General features: G+C 42.1%; 1 protein-coding gene across 14 annotated transcripts in view; it reads left to right on the plus strand.

The window, feature by feature from the left end:
- Positions 1-22243, plus strand: part of eps15l1a (epidermal growth factor receptor pathway substrate 15-like 1a) — a 395032-nt gene that overhangs the window by 270237 nt on the left and 102552 nt on the right. For all 14 annotated transcript variants that reach the window (XR_015751883.1, XM_043720767.2, XM_087976202.1 and 11 more), the window contains one exon: positions 5408-5487. Coding sequence is in view for 13 of the 14 variants with exons in the window: in XM_043720767.2 (XP_043576702.2) it covers positions 5408-5487 (80 nt within the window). In the remaining variant the exon portion in view is untranslated. The remainder of the gene's footprint in view (positions 1-5407; positions 5488-22243) is intronic.

The raw sequence follows: 22243 nt of genomic DNA on the forward strand, positions 1-22243 counted from the left end.
CATGCTTCAGGCTCTCTGCCTTTATTCCTGATGAAGGGCTTTTGCCCGAAACGTCGATTTCGCTGCTCCTTGGATGCTGCCTGAACTGCTGTGCTCTTGCAGCACCACTAATCCAGAATCTGGTTACCAGCATCTGCAGTCATTGTTTTTACCTGGTTGATTTTAACCCTACTGCGAATCCTCTTGCAAGGATGCCTGCCTTGAAGAAGTTTTCCTCCTCTCTCTACAAGAATCTCAGGGAGTCCCTCTCCCACTGCAACTCTCAGGTCATTTCCTCTGCCCTGAAGCTCTTCAACCATGTCATGCCTACCTGCCTATCTCCTTTTCCACCTATCCACTCCACCCTCTCCTCCCTGCCCTTCATCCCCTCCCCCACTCACCTATTGTACTCAATGCTACTTCCTCCCCACTCCCACCCTCCTCTAGCTTATCTCTCCACGCTTCAGGCTCTCTGCCTTTATTCCTGATGAAGGGCTTTTGCCCGAAACATCGATTTCGCTGCTCCTTGGATGCTGCCTGAACTGCTGTGCTCTTCCAGCACCACTAATCCAGAATACTAGCTCAGCACTATCCCCTTGACTTGTCCTACCTGCCTATCTTCTTTTCCACCTATCCACTCCACCCTCTCCCCCCCCCCCCCCCTCCCCCAACCTATCACCTTCATCCCCTCCCCCACTCACTTATTGTACTCTATGCTACTTTCTCCCCACCCCCCACCCTCCTCTCACTTATCTCTCTACCCTTCAGGCTCTCTGCCTGTATGCCTGATGAAGAGCTTTTGCCCGAAACGTCGATTTTACTGCTCCTCGGATGCTGCCTGAACTGCTGTGCTCTTCCAGCACCACTAATCCAGAATCTGGTTTCCAGCATCTGCAGTCATTGTTTTTACCCAGCCAGAAATGCACAGATTAAAAAAAAATCCTCATCCAGGCTACCTTTGACAATTTGATGTTTCCAATCTCTTTCTAGTTCAAAATTGCCCATGGTTATTACTGTTTCTTTCTTAAAGCTCCCATCATTTCTTCTTTTACACTTCATCCTACACGTGGTTACTGTTAGGTGGCCTGTGCAACACTGCCACAAGTGATGACGTCCCTTCATCATTTCTCCCCTGTACCAAAACTACCTCTACATCCTGGTTTTCTGTATTTGTGTCATTCTTCTGTACTCTGCTAAAACCATCATTAATTAACGTTTGCTCCTTTTCTTAGCTTCCCACGTAGCTTTCAGTATTTATGTCAGAATCTATTCCATCCTTTATGTCTGCACATTTATTTCTGTTTGCAAGCTTAATTTACCTGTTCTGTTTCAAATACTGTGTGCGTTCAGATGTAGAGCCTTAGTTTTATACGTATATTATTTTTGTATCCTTGAGCCTTATCTGTTGATTTGCTCTTAGATTTGTCCTTTCAACTCCTTCCTATCACGAACTGTTTATCATTTTCATATTAGTAGTATTTTCTTTCATCTGATCTCAGTTCTCTGATTTATCGTATCTTTCTAAATTTGATATCTCGCTCCCACTACTTAGTTTAAAACCCTGTCTACTTCCCTAGTTGGGTGACTGGCTAGAATACTGGTCCCAGCATGAATCAGCCCCAACTTTCCACGGTACTGGTGGCATTGCCTCCAAACCAGAACCCACTCTATTGCACTAGTTTGTGAGCGATGCACTTTTTAACTAATCTTATATGCCCTATGCATGTGGCTCAGATACTAATGCAGTGATAACGGAACCTTTGTGGTTCTGCTTCATTTTATGCAGGTCCTTTACACTAATTATGCAGAACCTCTTTCCTTCTCCTGCTTTTATTGTTGGTACCTACGTGGCTCACGATAATGAATCTTCTCCCACTGAAAGTTCCTGTCCAGCCCTGAGCAGGTGCCTTGAACCTTGGCATTGGGCAAGCAGCACAGCCCTTTTTCCTCTGATGTTTTGCTGTCAAGAACTGGGTCAATCCTCCTCACCGTATTCTCCCCTACTCGCACTACATCTCCCGCCTCCTCCCCCCCAACACCGTCGCCACCGTCAAAGTTGAATAGCTTTCTGAACCAAAGTGATGTGGTAATTTAGAAGAAGGTAAGGGTACTACAGATGCAGGAGATCAGAGTCAGGAATGTGGTACTGGAAAAGCACAGCAGGTCAGGCAGGATCCGAGGAGCAAGAGAATCCCTTAAGGAATGAATGATGAAGGGCTTATGTCCGAAATGTCGATTCTCCTCCTCAGATCCTGCCTGACCTGTTGTGCTTTTCCAGCACCACATTCTTGAATCTTATATAATAATTTAACAGATCCACACTTCAGAACTCTCATTTATCAAAACAAGCTAGAAGTGCCCCAAACTTTTTGAATAAATTTCAAAGACAGGATCTTGCACCCCTGGCGTTTAAGGTTCTTTCGCTGTTTCATTCAGTTGCACCCTCTTTTCCCTGACAGTGTCCAAATCAGAAGGGCATATTCTTAAAAGTGTGGCCACCTCTCCTGGAATAAAATCTGCAGGTACCACTCACCAGTGAGCCTTACTTCAGTTGTGGGTAAAGTGTTGGAAAAGGTTATAAGAGAGAGGATTTATAATTATCTAGAGAAGGATTAGGGATTAGAGTTGATTAGGATGGTCAGCATGGTTTAATGAAGGGTAGGTTGTGCCTCACAAACCTTATTGAGTTCTTTGAGATGATGACCAAAATGGGTGGATGAGGGTAAAGCGGTTGATGTGGTGTATGTGGATTTCAGTAAGGTGTTGGATATGGTTCCAAACGCTATTGCACAAAATACAGAGGCAAGGGACTGAATGTGATATAGCGGTTTGGATCAGAGCTTGGCTAGCTGAAAGAAGACAGAGGGTGGTGGTTGATGGAAATGTTCAGTCACTAGTTGTGTGCCGCAAGGATCTGTTTTGAGACCACTGCTGTTTGTCATTTTCATAAATAACCTAAATGAGGGCCTAAAAGGATGGATTAGTAAATTTGGGTCAGTGGAGTTGTGGAGTGCAGAAGGATGTTGCAGGTTACAGAGGGACATAGATAAGCTGCAGAGCTGGGCTGACAGATGGCAAATGGAGTTTAATGCGGAAAAATGTGAGGTGATTCACTTTGGAAGGAGTAACTGGAATACACAGTACCGAGCTAATGGTAAGATTCTTAGTAGTGTAGAAGAGCAGAGAAATCTTGGTGACCGTGTACATAGATCCCTGAAAGTTGCCACCCAGGTTGATAGGGTTGTTAAGAAGGCATACGATGTATTGCCCTTTATTGGTAAAAGGATTGAGTTTCAGAGCCACGGGGTCATGCTGCAGCTGTACAAAATTCTGGTGGGGCCTCACTTGGAGTATTGCATACAGTTCTGGTCACCGCATTATAGGAGGATTTGGAAGCTTTGGAAAGGGTTCAGAGGAGATTTACTAGGATGTTGTCTGGTATGGAGGAAACTTGAGGCTGTTTTCATTAGACAGAAGAAGGTTGAGAGGTGACTTAATTGAGATGTAGAAGATCAGAGGGTGAGATAGGGTGGACAGCGAGGGCCTTTTTCTGCGGATGGTGATGGCTAGCACGATGGGCATAGCTTTAAACTGAGGGGTGATAGATATAGGACAGATGTCAGAGGTAGTTTCTTTACTCAGAGAGTATTAGGGGTGTGGAATGCACTGCTTGCAACAGTAATAGACTCGCCAACTTTAAGAGCATTTAAATGGTCATTGGATAGGCATATGGATGATAATGGAATAGTGTAGGTTAAATCAGCTTCAGATTGGTTCCACAGGTCGGCGCAAAATTGAGGGCCGAAGGGCGTGTACTGCTCTGTAATGTTCTATGTTCTATGTTTTACCGTCCCTGATGTTTTCTAACATGTGTAGTTCTGCTCATAAATTCTGAGTCATAATTTCTGTGAACACTTTTTTAACTGTTGTTTTCGCCATATATTAAAGTAGGATTACCAACATTTCAAGTATTAAAGCATAGTTTTGATTCAGTATTTTAAAACATGGTTTGAAATTTCCAATGCAGTCTTACTATTTTCTGTCTTGTCATTCCTGTTTAATTAATAAGTGTTTACAGTTTTTTTTGACTGCAAGAGTGGTTCATTTATAATAGCCATAAAATGCAATAGGATTATCCATGAAGTAAAGTTGTGACTTTTATAACAGAGTAATTGTAAATTGAGCTTTTCTGAGTGGTAGCTGCCAGCTTGTACATAATCTTCATTCTTTCAGCTGAGAATGTGAAAGCCCTGATGAGCATAATGTGACACTCACTGGAAAAAACACTGCAATTTATCTTAAAAAGGTGAATTCTGTTTATTGAACCACTTCTGTTTACATACCGTTTTCATTTATGGATTGCAGAGCAGTTGAGAGATTAATTATACAATGAGGGAATGAGTGCGATGCTAACCTAATTATAGTTTCATAACACTCTGATGCCTTGCAGTTCATTTTTCAGGAGGGGTTTCTTGAGAGGGCAATTTTAACATAGTTGAAATGGTTTAAAACTGTTTACACTCCAAAACTTTGCACGAGTGCCTGTGTGATATTACGATGAATGAAAGTAAGGTACTATATAAATAGAAGTTGTTGTTGATTGACAAGTGTAACCAGCTTTGAAAGCTGGACTCATAAAACATGGTTTAACTGCCATAAATCTCCTCTCCCTGTGATTTATTTATACCCGACTATGATTAAAAAGAGAAAGTGAAGATTTTCTTATGGTAATTTTTAAAATAACCTTTTGTTTGAATGGCTGAAATGCTTCTCGTGCTGCTGTTGGTGACTGTTAACTCGTCCACTTGGTTGTTTCACCAGTGGGTGAAACTGAGTGAGCATTTACTTTTTTGTTTTGCAATTGCCAAGCCTGAATGGGAAGTTCAGTTTTGAAAACCAAAAAGGTGAATTTTCCAGCTGTATGAGAACACAAGGAAGTTTCTCTGAGTCACCTTTAGTATTTCTGGGGGTGGGGGATGTTACAGTATTGGGGAATATGTTTTAACCATTAGTAGAAATGCAATTCTGCATTTAGAGTAACTATGAGGTAGTTTGTGGGAGGTTTTTACTGTCACTAAAATTAATGATGTCAACTCCTTCAAAAATATATAGCATGGTGGGTCAAAGTACTAAATTCTAACAGTTGATACTTTATTCTCATTATCTTGTGTTTATACTGGTTTTATGTACTCAATGGTAAGATTTAGTACACTCCTAAATATTTTTGTGGAGCACAGTACAAGCATGATGTATTTAGTTTTATGGCCTTGTATATGATTTGAAGAACTGTTTACAAACTAATATTAAAGTTATCTTTCTTTAAAGCCATCCACTTGGAAAGAGTTTTACATTTTGAGGATTAAATTCAAATGAAGATATTTAATATTGCTGTCATAGTTTGTAACCAGTTTATTGTAAATGTTTACAGATCCATTTGGAACATTGGATCCTTTTGGAAGTAGTGCCTTTGGAAGTGGAGGTTTTGCAGACTTCACCCAGATGTCCAAGGTAATGTATAGTTTAGATCTGAATATAAGAACTTACTGATTAAACTCTTTTGCACTTGAATCAGTTCACCATCCCTCATGTTGTCCACGGAAAGTCAGGATGACTTTCACCTTTTAGAATGCAGTTGTGATAATGTGGGTATGTTAGAATGGTTTATCCCTCTCGTTTGCCTTTTATTTTAAGTGAATCATTGGGGGTTGTTAATACAAAGTCAAAATCTAAATAGGGAAATGACTGGTCAAAGCCTTGACTGTAGGTCTGTTTCTAGACCTGAAACCAGAAGGGCAGCAACGCCTTAATGCGAAACAAAGAGGATGGGAGTATAACAGGTAAGAAAATAGTTGAGGTCTAACAGCCTATGAATAGGCTTTTCAACAAAAGGTGAAAAGCTGCTGAGGTGAAATGCAGACATCATCTTACCAGAGTCATCAGGCACGTAAGGAGGCCAGAAAACCCCTTCAAGTTTGCTGGCAGTTAAATTGAAGATGGATAGGACAAATGTGCAGAAAAACATCTAGAAAAGAGCTGAAGTCTAAAGTTTCTGAAGTCATGCTTAAGAATAAATGGCTCCAAAATACTGAGGTGATTTGAGGTACTATTCCTAGTGTTTGGGTTATTTTGAATAATATAGGCAATCCTGAGAGAAAGGTTGGAATATTTAAGTAATGGGATGTTAAAGTGATGGACCACACATCAGGATTAGTCTTGAGAAACAGAATATCAAAGTTCAGCAGCAATTAATCAAACTGCTATTAGATCTCCCGATATGGAAAAGATGAACTATGGGAATGAATATAAGGGGCCAAGATGGAAGGCATACATGCAACAGGCGTATCCTGTTTCGTGCGGAGTGTTGTGAGCTTTGGGAAATAGTACAGAAATTAGCAATGATTTATGTTTGCTGCATTTGTGTAGAATATGCTGAAGAACAGCAGACCCCACATCATGGACATCCAGTCCCTGTACACCTCCATCCCCCATCACGAAGGACTCAAAGCACTCCGCTTCTTCCTTTCCCGCCGTACCACCCAGTACCCTTCCACCGACACCCTCCTTCGACTGACCGAACTGGTCCTCACCCTGAACAACTTTTCTTTCCAATCCTCCCACCTTCTCCAAACAAAAGGAGTAGCCATGGGCACCCGCATGGGCCCCAGCTATGCCTGCCTCTTCGTAGGGTATGTGGAACAATCCATCTTCCGCAACTACACTGGCCCCACCCCCCATCTTTTTCTTCGCTACATTGATGACTGTATCGGCGCTACCTCGTGCTCCCACGAGGAGGTTGAACAGTTCATCCACTACACTAACATCTTCCACCCCAACCTCAAATTCACCTGGACAGTCTCGGACTCCTCCCTCCCCTTCCTAGACCTTTCTGTTTCTATCTCAGGCGACCGAATCAACACGGACATCTACTACAAACCAACCGACTCCCACAGCTACCTGGACTACACCTCCTCCCATCCTGCCCCCTGTAAAAACGCCATCCCATTCTCCCAATTCCTTCGTCTCCGCCGCATCTGCTCTCAGGAGGACCAGTTCAAAATACGTACAACACAGATGGCCTCCTTCTTCAAGGACCGCAATTTCCCCCCCGACGTGGTCGACGGTGCCCTCCACCGCATCTCCTCCACTTCCCGCTCCTCCGCCCTTGAGCCCCGCCCCTCCAACCGCCACCAGGACAGAACCCCACTGGTCCTCACCTACCACCCCACCAATCTCCATGTACAGCGCATCATCCGCCGTCACTTCCGCCACCTCCAAACAGACCCCAGCACCAAGGATATATTTCCCTCCCCTCCCCTATCAGCTTTCCGTAGAGACCACTCCCTCCGCGACTCCCTTGTCAGATCCACACCCCCCACCGACCCAACCTCCACTCCCGGCACCTTCCCTTGCAACCGCAGGAGGTGCAACACTGGCGCCCACACCTCCCCCCTCACTTCTCTCCAAGGCCCCAAAGGAAACTTCCATATCCGCCACAGATTCACCTGCACCTCCACCCACATCATCTACTGCATCCGCTGCAGCCGGTGTAACCTCCTCTATATTGGGGAGACAGGCCGCCTACTTGCGGAGCGATTCAGAGAGCACCTCTGGGCCACCCGGACGAACCAACCCAACCAACCTGTAGCACAGCATTTCAACTCCCCCTCCCACTCCACCGAGGATATGCAGGTCATTGGACTCATCCACCGCCAAACCACAACAACCCGACGGTCGGAGGAGGAGCGTCTTATCTTCCGACTGGGAACCCTCCAACCGCAGGGGATGAACTTGGACTTCACCAGTTTCTTCATCCCCCCTCCCCCCACCTTGTCTCAGCCGGATCCCTCCAGCCCGGCACTGCCTTCCTGACCTGGAGTCTTCTTCTTGACCTCTCCGCCTCCATCCTACTCCGACCTATCACCCTCACCTTGACCCCTTTCCACCTATCACATTTCCAACGCCCCTCCTCCAAGTCCCTCCTCCCTACCTTTTATCTTCTCCTGCTGAACACTCTCTGCTCATTCCTGAAGAAGGGCCTGTGCCCGAAACGTCGAATCTCCTGTTCCCTGGATGCTGCCTGACCTGCTATGCTGTTCCAGCAATAAAGTTTCAACTTTGATCTCCAGCATCTGCAGACCTCACTTTCTCCTTGAAGAACAGCAGAAGAAAGAGTATGGAGTAATGAACAAGAGTGGCATGGTAGATAGGGCCTCCAGAAAGAAGGGGACAATGTGCTTAGTAGTAGAATTATGGTAGTTCAAGAAAGTAACCCAGCAGATAACTAGCTTAATAGGATAAGAGTTGAGGACAAGAAGGAACTATATTGTCCTAAAAGGAGGAGCCTGTAATGATAAGAAAATAAGAAGGTGGAATAGGCATTTAGTGTGAGGATGTGGTGAATGGGTTGGAAGGATATGCATTGGAGACGGAGAATGCAGTGAAGGAGAGGCATTGAGGGGTGTAGAATGGAAGTGAAAGAAAAACATTGAGAGTGTGGAGAATGGGGTGAAGGAAAGGCATGCAGGGGTGAAGAATTGAGTGAAGGAGAGGCATGGAGGGCTGGACAATATGGATGGAGGAGAGACAATGAGTGAAAAATGGGTGTGAAGAAGTGATAGTGTTGAGAAATGGGGGGGGTGAACAAGGGGCTTAAATATAAAAAATGAAATTACAGTAGTTTGTACTTAAAACTGAGTCCTGGGAGTGAATATTGTGGAGACAGAGAAAGAAATGGAATTACAAATTCAGAACCAAGAAACAAAGGAAGAGATTGTGGATTTTTTTGCATAGAGAGTTGTTAGATCATGAATTGCCTGACCGCAAATAGTGGTGAAAGCAGAATGCACAATAACTTTAAAAGGAGAAGTTGAGAAAACTTTGAAAAAATAAAGTGAGAGATGTGGCAAAATGGGCAGTGCTTTAGAACGGCCACTGCTGGCCTAAGTGGCCTCCTTGGAGGCTATAAAACTCTAATTCATATTTTCCGATTCTTAATTTGGAAGTGGGTTTGATTCTGATGTGCTTGCATAAATATAAAAATTCAAAGCTCATTTCAAATTTAAAAATATCATTTGCTTTGAATTGTTTTTGCCTTGCGTTAGTTATCACCTGTCACCACTTAATTAAGCACCTTTTTTACAATTATTATCGTAAGAACATAGTAGATCTTTAGATTAGATTAGATTAGATTAGATTACATTACAGTGTGGAAACAGGCCCTTCGGCCCAACAAGTCCACACCGCCCCGCCGAAGCACAACCCACCCATACCCCTACATTTACCCCTTACCTAACACTACGGGCAATTTAGCGTGGCCAATTCACCTGACCTGCACATCTTTGGACTGTGGGAGGAAACCGGAGCACCTGGAGGAAACCCACGCAGACACGGGGAGAACGTGCAAACTCCACACAGTCAGTCGCCTGAGGCGGGAATTGAACCCGGGTCTCTGGTGCTGTGAGGCAACAGTGCTAACCACTGTGCCACCGTGCCGCCCACAAAATTGAGACTGATCTGCAATTTAACTCCATCTTTGCATTGTTTCCTGTAATATATATTTGGTTGAGAAAATCTATTCATCTAAGATTTGCATCAGGTTAACAATGGATTAAATTTAACATTTCATTTCCTATTAGTATTACAGAGGAGAGTAAATGTTTCCTAATTTTTTGTTAATGTTCTGAACTCAGTTCTGCCCCTTGCCTTTGACTACCCAATGTTGAGAAATAATTGGTGTTTCGGCCAGATCAGACCTCTTGCCTCCCCTTTTCAAGCTCCTCAGTTGATGATGAAAACATTTTATAATTCTTTTAGTTTAAGGCTCTACCGCTTGTGACTAAACATGTGGTCATCCAATGTCTGCTGTCTTAAGGAGCTAAGCACAAGGTTTTCTTGTGTAAAGGGAAGAGCAAATTTATTACCTGCTAACTTTAAAGTAATAAAGACCTTAGATCAAGCATACATACAGAGATACAAAGTTAGAAAGGGATAGTGCCCTGTATAAAAGGAAGATTTAAAGGAATGTACAGTTTGACATCTTTAGGGTATCCTAGACAAATAAAAGTTTTAACCTGGGGTTAATTGATGTCTTGGATGACACGGTGTCTCAGTGGTTAGCACAGTGCCAGGGATCCTGTTCCATTCCACTCTTGGGCAACTGGCTCTGTGGGAGTTTGCATATTCTCTCCATTTCAGTGTGAGTTTCCTCAATGCTCTGGTTTCTTCCCATAGTCCAAAGATGTGCAGGTTAGGTGGATTGGCCTTGCTAAATTGCCCATAGTGATCAGGGGTGTGCAGGCTAGGTGCACTATCCATGGTAAATACAGGGTTACAGGGGTAGGGTAGTGGGGTGGGTCTAAGTTGGATGCTCTTCGGAGGGTCAGTGTGAAATCGATGGGCCGAATGGTTTGCTTCCACACTCTGGTGATTCTATGATTGTGTCCTTAGCAATACCAAGCATTGAAGAATTCTTTAAGTTCTCAATATAGTGTTTCTCTCCAATATGTGTTGTCCACCACCTCATTTGTCCTTCAAGAGTCAAGGAGAAAAGAGCTTTCTTCAGTTCTGCTGTCACAGCTTCCAGAAATACAAGCAAGTTGTATGTCTCAATGTCTGAGCTAATCGTCTTCAAGCCTCATAATTGTATACGGCTTTCACTTCTGATAAGTGGGACTTACAGGTGTAAACCAAAATAGGAAATGAGGATTTTTTTTACACCTGACTGGTTAGGTTTCAAAGTATTTTTATAAAAATAATAATTTCAGTTGGATACTTTTGTTTATTTCCCGTTAGTTTTATGAAGCTTTGCTAACCTGTGAGGGTCTGCTGATTACAATGGTTATTTTAAATCAGTGGTTTACTCCTTCTAAAACCATTTCAGTCCATGAAAGTTCCAGGTGTTAAAAGAAGGTAATAGCATTTGCAAATTCATAATCAATATTTCCTCACTATCATGACACTTGTCTCAATACTTTATCTGTTGCACTTAATATCTTGAACACTTAAAACAAATGCATGAACTTGAAAATTCCAGGGAATATACCCGTTTTGTATAATCCCTCTTTTTAGATTAGATTAGATTAGATTACTTACAGTGTGGAAACAGGCCCTTCGGCCCAACAAGTCCACACCGCCCCACCGAACCCACCCATGCCCCTACATTTACCCCTTACCTAACACTACGGTGTAATTTAGCATGGCCAATTCACCTGACCTGCACATCTTTGGACTGTGGGAGGAAACCGGAGCACCCGGAGGAAACCCACGCAGACACGGGGAGAACGTGCAAACTCCACACAGTCAGTCGCCTGAGGCGGGTATTGAACCCGGGTCTCTGGCGCTGTGAAGCAGCAGTGCTAACCACTGTGCCACCGTGCCGCCCATAAATTTAGTTTAATCCTTGGATAGCAGATAAATCTGCAGTGCACTCTCTCCAAAGCCAGTATATCCAACGAGATGTAATGTACAGAACTGTTCACAGTACTACAGATGTGGTCTAACCAGGGCTTGTATTGCTGGGTCATATCTTCTACCTTCTTTTATCCTTGTGTTCTAGCTATGAAGGCATTAATGTTTTAGTTATTTTCTGTTTTTGTTCAGGACATTTTAATGACTTATTCATATGGACTCCCATGTCTTTTGGGACCTCACTGTTTCTAGTTTTTCACCATTTAAAAAGTACTCTGACCTGTTTTGTCTTGGTCCAAAGTACATGGACTCAAGTTTGCCTACATTGAAGTGAATTTCTGCAGTTTTAACCACTTATACACTTTATCATTATTTCATTATGATTTTATGCTTCCGTGTAGTACCTTTTACAACCATGTAACTTCCTAAAGTGCTTTACAGCCAATGAAGTGTAGTCACAGTTGTAATGTAACAAACTCCCAGGAACAGAAGGTTTCCTTCCCAGGGCTCCCTAAAGGAAGTAGTTGAGTACATTGCGGATGTTTGCCAGGATCTATGCTCTGTTTTGCTTTTTCTTTTATCTTTGTATTGTCTATTGCTTTTTTTAATCATCCATGGCTTTCTGTTTGAATACATCCCTTTGATTATAGAACATAGAACAGTCCAGGACCTTCGGCTTTTGATGTTGTGCCGACCTTTTATCCTACTCTAAGATCAAACTAATCTACAAACCCTATGTTTTGCTATCATCCATGTTCCTATCCAAGAGTTGCTCAAATGTCCCTAATGTATCTGACTCTACTGTCACTGCTGGCAGTGCATTCCACACACCCACCACTCTGTGCAAAGAACCTACCTCTGACATCTCCCCTAAACCTTCCTCCAATTACCTTAAAATTATGTCCCCTCATGATAGCCATTTCCGCCCTGGGAAAAAGTCTCTAGCTATCCACTCTATCTATGCCTCTCGTCATCTTGTACACCTCTATCATGTCCTCGAATCCAGGCAGCATCCTGGCAAATCTCCTCTGCACCCTCTCTAAAGCTTCGACATCCTTCCTATAATGAGTCAACTCGAACTGAACCCAATATTCCTAGTGTGGTCTAACCAGGGCTTTATAGAGCTGCAGCATAACCTTGTGGTTCTTAGACTCAAACCCTTTGCTAAGGAAAGCCAACACACCATATCCCTTCTTAACAACCCTATCAACTTGGGTGGCATTGAGGGATCCATGGACATGGACCACAAGATCCCTCTGTTCCTCCACGTTGGCAAGAACCCTGTAATGTACATTCAAATTTGACCTTCCAAAATGAATCACTTCATTTATCCAGGTTGAATTCCATCTGCTCCCTCTCAGCCCAGCTCTGTATCCTGTCAATGTCCTGAAGCAACCTACAACAGCACTCCACAGTATCCACAACTCCACCAACCTTCGTGTCATCGGCAAATGTACAAATTCACTCTTCCTGTACCTTATCCAAGTCATTTATAAAAATAAAAAAAAACGGAGGTTTTCCCAAACAGATCCCTGCAGAACACCACTGGTCACCGAGCTCCAGGCTGAATAGTTTCCATCTACTACCACCCTCTGTCTTCTGTGGACCAGCCAATTCTGTATGCAGATAGCCAAATTTCCCTGTATCCCATGTTCCTTACTTTCTGAATGAGCCTACCATGGGGAACCTTATCAAACACCTTACTAAAATCCATATACACTACATCCACTGCTCTGCCTTCATCAATGTGTTTTGTCACATCCTCAAATAATTCATTAATGCTTGTGAGACATGATCTGCCCCTCTCAAAGCCAAGATGTCTATTTGTAATCAAACTATGTTTTTCCAAATAATCATAAATCTCATCTTTCAGAATCCTCTCCAATAATATGTCCACCAGTGACATAAGACTGACTGGTCTGTAATTCCTAGGGTTATCCCTATTTCCTTTCTTGAATAAAGGAATAACATTTGCCACCCTCCAATTACCTGGTACTACTCCAGTGGACAATGAGGACACAAAGATCATCACCAAAGGTGTAGCAATCTATTTTTTTTGCTTCCCGTCATAGCCTTGGGTTTATCCTGCCTGGTCCAGGGGACTTATCTGTTCTCTTGTTTTTCAAAATTTCCAGCACATCCTCCTCCTTAACAGCAATCTGTTCAAGCTTATCAATCTGTTTCACACTGTCCTCACAAATGTCCTCACTTGTGAATACCAATGCAAAGTATTCTTTAAGGACCTCCTCCGACTCCAGGCACAAATTCCCTCCACTATCGCTGATCGGCCCTACCCTCACTCTGGCCGTCCTCTTGTTCCTCACATAAGTGTAGAGTGCCTTGGAGTTTTCCTTAAACTTACCTGCCAAGGCTTTTTCATGCCCCCTTCTAGCCCTTCTAATTCCATTCTTCAGTTCCTTCCTGGCTACCTTGTAACCCTCTAGAGCCCGATCTGTTATTTACCATTAATGTATTTGGTTAGCCCCGTGAAATGTCTCTGCCCCATCATATTGAAATAGCATTATCTAATTACAGATTTTTAGTTGTTCGACATTTTGCCCTTTCAAACTCTACCTTGAACTCGATTGTATTATGTATGCTACAAAGTAAATGTTCACAGGTCTTTAGGTTGTAAACTAAACTAGTTCATGACTAAATCTGGACAGATTGCCTGCTGTTGGGGTTGGAATGTGTTGCTACAGAATACTTCCTTGTGTAAGAACCTTTGTGTAAGGAACACTTATTTCAGTCACACAATCAAACATGCCTTTCTGCTGTAAAGTTTTACTTGCAGACCACTTAGGTAGTTCTCCTGGTTTAAGTTTCCAGGATTAGTTTTCCATTTTAGTTTTACCTTTGAGCTGTAGTGCTTAAAGAGCAATTTCTGACTGTTACTGTATTCTCACCCCTTTTTTTTTTAATTATTTATACCACTGCTTACACTATGCCCTCACCCTTCGCTTAGCTCCCATTCACTATTTTAAATGATCATTCTATCTATCATTAAGATCCTAGTCTTAACACCATTTAGATATAGCTCTTGCCATTGATGCGGTTCCTTCCAGTTATTGTACTAGTGTCAATGTCTCATGAGATGAGATCTCTTTGCCACATTGTCTTCACAGCTGTGTGTTCACTGTCCTGGTATGCTCATCCTTGTGCTAATTTGCATGTGGTTTGGGTAATAATTCAGAGCTGATAAGCTTAAAGTCCTGTTATTTCTTATCTTTCCTGCAAGTCCCCTAATATTTCTTGGTTTATACTGTGCCCCACTGCAGGACTAATTTTTTGGGGACCGATAGATTACTCCCACTGAAGATTTCTCTCACTTGTTATTTCTTATCTGTGCCCAGACTGATTCATGTCTTAATCTCTGGTCCTGATGTCATTTCTCACTGTGCCCCTAATCTCTAACTTTCCTAACAAAGCTACACCACCTCCTTTTCCTTCCTGCCTAAAATTCTGAAACATCGAGTACCCTTTTAATTTTCATTTCCCAAATCTGGTCTCTCTGCAGCCACTTCTCACTAATCTTCACCAAATCATGCTAGTTTGTCTCTATTTTTGCTGTTAACTGATTAAATTTATTCAAATACTTTTGCGTATTCAGAAAGAAAGCCTTTAAGTTTCTAAGCCTTTGATTTTCTAATTTTCCATGTAACTGAGCCCCCCACTTCCCCCCAATATTTAAAGCCCGATCAACTCTCACCAATCAGCTCTGTTCAGAGCTTGTATTTCAGAATTTGTGATTGAGACCTGGAGCAAATTGCAAATACTTATCCACCTCCCTTATGTGTCAGTGTGCTCCAATCTGTCAGCAGTGTCAGTGACTCTGAACAGGAGAGATTAACAATGGAGACATCTGTGTTTAAGTTTCTAAATCTAGTTTCAACTGTCCACACTATATTTCAGACTCTTAGCCTGCTCTGCCGTTTCTTGACCGAGATTATTTATTTCCAGTTTTTATTTCTTCGGGTTTATCTGCATTTTGTTTGTATTTATTCATGGGATGTTGGCATTGTTGGCTGGGCAAGCATTTATTATCCATCCCTAGTTGCCCAGAAGTTAGTTAAAAGTCAATTACTTTGCTGTGGTTCTGGATACACATGTGAGACAAGGTAAGGATGGCAGATTTCCTTCCCTCAGGTGCATTAGTGAACCAGATGGAGTTTTATGACAATCGTGACAATGATTTTATGGCCAGCATTAGAGTTTTAAATACAGATTTTAATTTTGATTAATTGAAATTAAGTTCCACCATCTGCCAGAGTGGGATTTGAAGCCAGGTCTCCAAAACATTACCTGCATTTCTGGATTATCAATGGAATACTGTAGAATACCATTACACCATTGCTTCTTTGCATTACTTAGTACTAAGTGGTAAAACATTTGGGAAAGTTTTAAAATTAACTGCTTTAAACATACATGAACCTCAGGTGTTGGAGGGAAAAGCAACACCACCTTCAGCCCGACACTGAATTCCCAACCTCAACAAATTTCCAAGTTTAATATTCTTATACATGCAGTCTGTATTCAACCATTTTGTCCAGCCGTTTGACAATTTCACTGTTGCAGTATCATTTCTGTGCCTTTTCTTTAAATTTGAAATAACTATATCGATTATTCATTTAAAGTGAGTAGCATTGTGAGAAGTTATCTGTTTTACTGTGCTCCTGTGCAGACTGCAATTTAGAATTTATAGAAAATATTAGAATACACGCCTGCTTTAGAATTATTGAAGCTGTGTTCAAAAATCTTTATTTTAAAGACCTGATTCCTGTAAAGACTTTGAAGTATTTGGGGAAGAACTTACGTGGTTTCTTGGGGAGGGCTCAGTTTAGGTCTGTGGATTTGCAATTTCTGTTGTGACGATTAATTGCCTTTTGAGTCGAGATAATTATCAATGTGTACCTTATAGCAATTCAATGGGACCTTAAGGGAGGAGAGGGTAAATGTCACGTTAGCGGAATTCCAAATGATTTTGCCCATTAAGGCAAGTGCACAATAAGCATTCCTTTAATCTGAGCAAATTGGTTAAGGGTAATAGTTAGTCCTCTTCTGATTCTGAATAGCTGTACGGCAATATTTTCAAAGCCACCCGTGTGATGGTGTTTATTTCAAAAGCTTGGCAGCTTATTTTTGGCACTTACTATAAAGAAGAAATAAAATATAGCTGCTGACCTACCTGACTCACCATACTTGCCACAGGGATATAGTGGAGTAATCATTCAGATCATGCTGATAAACAGGAAAAGTGGGTTTCTCCAATTTTCGTTCAAGATCGCATGTTTGGATAAAATGCGAACCTTAGCACTGGTGAAGTATACCACATAGAGTCATAGAGCCCCTTCAGCCAATGTGTAGTTTATATTCATATAAAAGTACAAGTAGCAAACTGTAACTGATCAATGGAAATTTAACATTATAGGGTATTATCTGCTGTTCTCCTCCTTGAAAGTTGTTACTCAAGCAAGGATCTAGTTCCAGGCTGCCCCTCATAGGTCTTGAAGAAAGTGAGGACTGCAGATGCTGGAGATGAGAGTTGAAAATTGTGGTGCTGGAAAAGCACAGCAGGTCAGGCAGCATCCAAGGAGCAGGAGAGTTGATGTTTCGAGTATGAGGTCTTCATCAGGAATGAGGGGAGTCCAAGGTGGGGGCGGAGAGATAAATGAGAGGGGGTTGGAGCTGGGGTGAAGGTAGCTGGGAATGTGATAGGAGATGAAGGTGAGGGATGATGGTGATAGGTCAGAGAGGAGGGTGGAGCAGATACATGGGAAGGGAGATGGACAGGTAGGATAGTTCAAGAGGGCATTGCCGAGCTAGAGGGATAGATCTGGAATAAGGAGGGGGCAAAGGAAATGAGGAAACTGGTGAAATCAACATTGATCCTGTGTGGTTGGAGGTCCCAAGGCAGAAGATGAGGTGTTCTTCTTCCAGGCATCAGGTGGCTAGGATTTGGCGATGGAGGAGGCCAACAACTTGCATGTCCTTGGGGAGGGGGAGTTGAAGTGTTTGGTCACAGGGTGGTGGAGTTATTTAGACCAGGGGCGTTTCGACCCTCATAAATCTTGTATATCAATAACAAAGCTAAGTGTGTTTTGAATAAATTCAGTGAACCTACCTCTACTGTTTTCTCATGAAGAGAATTCCACAAACTAATGACTCTGCAAGGAAAAAAAAGCCTTTCATCTCTGTCTAAAATCCATGTTTTCCCCAGTTCTTTTCTACCTCTCCAAATATCTATTCTATCAAGCCTCCCCACTGAGGATCTTCACCCCATATTCTTCTAACTCTAATGGCCCGACCTATTCGGCCTTCCTTCGTAAGATAAGCCTATCATCCAGGGAATGAGTCGAGTGAACCTTCTCTGAACCACTTTTGTTTATTCTTTTTCATAAGATGTGGGCAGTACTGATAAGGCCAGCATTTATTGACAGTGCCTGGTTGTCCTTGAATTGAGCACCTTGCTAGAAACATTGGAGAGGAGTTAAGAGTTGCCAGAACTTCCCAATTTTTGTATTCCATTCCTTCGCAATAACTGTCAATGTTCCAGAATCACAGAATTGTTGTTGCACAGGAGGCCATTCAGCCTGTTATAGCTACACCAGTTCTCCAAACAAGCATCATTACCTCGTGCCAGTCTCCTAGTTTTTCTTCATACTTTTGCATCCTATTTCTATCCAAATAATCATCGAAGCCCTCCATTTCCCTTCCTTGTCACTTGTTATATCTGCATGTGAACCTTTTGTGATTCATATACCAGGAAACCCACATTACCAAGTTCTGCAGTAAAAATGCAAATTCAGTTTTTTTTATTGAAAATCTATATAAGTATCGGTAGAGGAGTTGGTCATGCAACCCTTGAACCTGTTCTGCTGCAGTTCTGTGTAGTCATGGCTGCTATGCATCCTAACTACTTTCAGCCACTTAGCATCATAGATCTGAATATCCTTAACTTGCAAAAATGTATTAAGCTGGGTTTAAAATAGTACATTTTTGGTTCAAAGTAGATAACTATACAATTACCAGCATTAAAATTCATTGAGTACAGTTTTTCCATTCACTTAACCCATCACATTGTAGTTTTAAGCTATTGCCTGTATTACGTACTGTGCCACCAATTTGTGTCATTGGCAGATTTAGAAGAGTTGTATTATCTCAATAATTAATTCATGCTTGTCTTGAATAGTTGAGACAGCAGCAGTGGTCCAAGTGGGACTCCATATTTCCATACAATGCAATTATGTGCCCATTTTCTGTCTTTTAACCAACTCCTAAGCAAGTTAAATGTATGAGATTCAGTGTTAGGTAACAGTGTTTTTTATGAAGCATTATTGAATGCCCCGGAAGTCCATAGCATCAGCATCCATAGACATTCCTCTGACTAAGTTATTTCCTGAAAAAATGAAAGTTGTTCAATAGATAAGACCTATCCATTACAAATTGGCTGTCTGACCAGTTACATTTTGCTTTGAGTTCAGTCACTCTAATCTTCATTATAGATTCCAATAATTTCCTCAGAGCAGATTTTACACTGGTTGCTTTATAATTTTCTGGCTTTTCTCCCTCCCTCCGTCTCTCGCTCACTTGCATTTGTTCCCACTGTGTGTGTATAAATTTGAATATGTGACTGATCTAATGCCCTGTGGTAGCTTGTCTTAGCCTGGGCCAATCTTGCCTAAAGTAAGTTGATTAAATTGTCTCTGAAAGTACCCCTTCTCAGTATTTGTCCATATCTAATGATTTACTGCATTGTGCATAATGGAAAAAGATGATTCTAAGAAGCGCATCTTAAATGTATGAAAAGTGTGACTGGTTTCCAATTCAGCACGAGTAGATGGAGTTCTGAAAGCAGTGTTTTAAAGTTGGAAAGTTAAATACAAGTCCCGATATTAATAGTCATGTGTGTGAGCATTGGGTGGTGCAGGTTCCCAGCGTTAATGAAAGTTTAAAATTAGGTGAGATTGTCACATCATAGACGTGCCCAGCAGATAGTACAAAGCAGGATTTCCTATTGGTTTTCGCACATCTCTCCCACTCCATTGTGCTAACTATCATATTCATGCTTACTGCAATTCTGTTCCATTTGTTCACGCATTGTTTTTATCATCATACAAGTCCTACAGCTAGAACATAGAAGAATACAGCGCAGTACAGGCTCTTCGGCCCTCGATGTTGCGCCGATCCAAGCCCACCTAACCTACACTAGCCCACTATCCTCCATGTGCCTATCCAATGCCCGCTTAAATGCCCATAATGAGGGAGAGTCCACCACTGCTACTGGCAGAGCATTCCATGAACTCACGACTCGCTGAGTAAAGAACCTACCCCTAACATCTGTCCTATACCTACCCCCCCTTAATTTAAAGCTATGCCCCCTTGTAATAGCTGACTCCATACGTGGAAAAAGATTCTCACTGTCGACCCTATCTAAACCCCTAATCATCTTGTACATCTCTATCAAGTCACCCCTAAACCTTCTTTTCTCCAATGAAAACAGCCCCAAGTGCCTCAGCCTTTCCTCATACGATCTTCCTACCATACCAGGCAACATCCTGGGAAACCTCCTCTGCACCCGTTCCAGTGCCTCCACATCCTTCCTATAATATGGCGACCAAAACTGCACACAATACTCCAGATGCGGCCGCACCAGAGTCTTATACAACTGCAACATGACCTCAGTACTCCGGAACTCAATTCCTCTACCAATAAAAGCCAGTACGCCATATGCCTTCTTCACCGCACTATTTACCTGGGTGGCAACTTTCAAAGATCTGTGTACATGGACACCAAGATCCCTCTGCTCATCCACACTACCAAGTATCCGACCATTAGCCCAGTACCCCATCTTTTGATTACGCTTACCAAAGTGAATCACCTCACACTTAGAGAGCTGAGAGAGTTTATTATTCTTCTACTTGCTGCCAGTTCATTTTGTTTCAACAGATCTCCATCAAACTACTAGACACCTCAGAACACTTCATACATAACAGATACTTGGAAAATGCAGCCACTGATACATGTGGAATCAAATTTACGCATGCACAATCTCTCCAGCTGTCTTTAACGATTGAGGAATGAATATCGGCCAGGCCAATAGGCAAATTCTTCTCTTCTAAGTGTGATGTAAATTTTTGTCTGTTTTAAAATATTGCCAAAGATGCAATAATTATGTACAAAAAATGACTAATGAAGGAATTAACGACATTTAATGTCATTACTGTAACTGATTTTGAAATTAGTAGTCTACATTTGGAAAGTGGGAGTCTTTTAAAAATAGTATCGTGAGAGTTCAGGGTCAGAATGTTCATCTAAGAGCGACGGGTAAGGGCAACAAGCTCAGAGAACCCTTGTAGTCAAGGGTTTGATAAAGAAAAAGAAGGAAGCATTTGTTGCGTACAGAGCATTAAAAAAGAAGCCAGGCTCCTCAGAAATGTAGGGGGGATGCTTAAAAAAGCAAGTAGTTGAGTATTTGAGAGGCCATTGAATATCTTTGGCAGATAGGATTAAGGATAATTCTAAGATAGTTTATAAGTATATTAAGATAAGAGGATTACCTGGGAAAGTGTGGAGCCTATTAGAGACCAAAGGGATCGTTGTGCATGGAACCAATGGACATGGGTGAAGTCTTAAATGAGTGTTTCTGATCTGTTTTCATAAAGGAGAAAGACGTAGCTGGTGATTTCATTTGGGATGGTGAGATTCTAGCACATGTTAAGACCAATAAGGAGGAGGTATTAAATGTTTTAGTAGCCATGAAGATACATAAATCTTTAGGGCCTAATGAGAAATAGTCCAGGCTGCTGTGGGGGAGGCAATGGAGGAGATTGCTGGGCACCTGATGAAGACATTTAATACTTCGCTGGCCAAAGGTGAAGTGCCAGATGACTGCAGGATAGCTAATGTGGTTCCGTTATTCAAGAATTGCAGCAGGAACAGGCCACAAAATTAGAAACCAGTTAGTCTGATATCACTGGTGGGAAATTTATTGGAACAATTCTGAGAGACAGGATTAATCAAGCAGGAATAATCAGCGCAGATTTATTGAAGGGAGATCTTGTCTGACTAATTTCATTAAGAGTTTTGAAAAAGTAACTAAACAGATTGATGAAGGTAGTGCATTTTACGTGACTTGCTTTGACAAGGTCTCACATGAAAGATTCGTTCAAAAGGTAAGAGTCCATGGGATCCAAGGCAATTTGGCAAACTGGCTCCAAAATTGGCTTGAGGTAGGACGCAAAGCGTGATGATGGAGGGTTGTTTTTGGGAATGGAAGCCTGTGACCGGCAGAGTACTATAGGGATTGGTGCTGGACCAATAGTTTGTTATATATGTTAACAATTAAAATATAATTAGTAAGTATGACATGAATTTGTAGCTGTTGATGATAGGCGAATGTTCTCAGGTTCCATTTGATATCGATCAGCTGGTAAATTGGTCAGAGTAGATGTAATTTAATCCTTATAAGTGCAAGATGATGCATTTTGGGAGCTCTAATAAGGGAAGAGTATGCACAGTGCTTAGTAGGTCATTCTGAGGAACAAATGGACCTTGGTTTACAAGTCTATAGATCCCAGAAGATGTCAGCACAGGTAGACAGGATGATGAAGAAGACGCATGGGATGCTTGCCTTCATTAGTTGGCGTGTAGAATATAGGAAAAGTGAGGACTACAGATGCTGGAGATCAGAGTCGAGAGTATGGTGCTAGAAAAGCACAGCAGGTCAGGCACAACCGAAGAGCAGGAGAGTCGATGTTTTGGACATAAGCTCTAAGGAAGTCTTATTACAAGGAGGAGAAAGTGAGGACTCCTGAAGAAGGGCTTATGCCCGAAACGTCGATTCTCCTGCTCCTCGATG

Source organism: Chiloscyllium plagiosum, unplaced genomic scaffold (genome assembly GCF_037043375.1).
Source record: "Chiloscyllium plagiosum isolate Xiang-an unplaced genomic scaffold, Cpla_swu_hap1 HiC_scaffold_28, whole genome shotgun sequence".
In the NCBI taxonomy this organism is placed as follows: Eukaryota; Metazoa; Chordata; class Chondrichthyes; order Orectolobiformes; family Hemiscylliidae; genus Chiloscyllium; species Chiloscyllium plagiosum.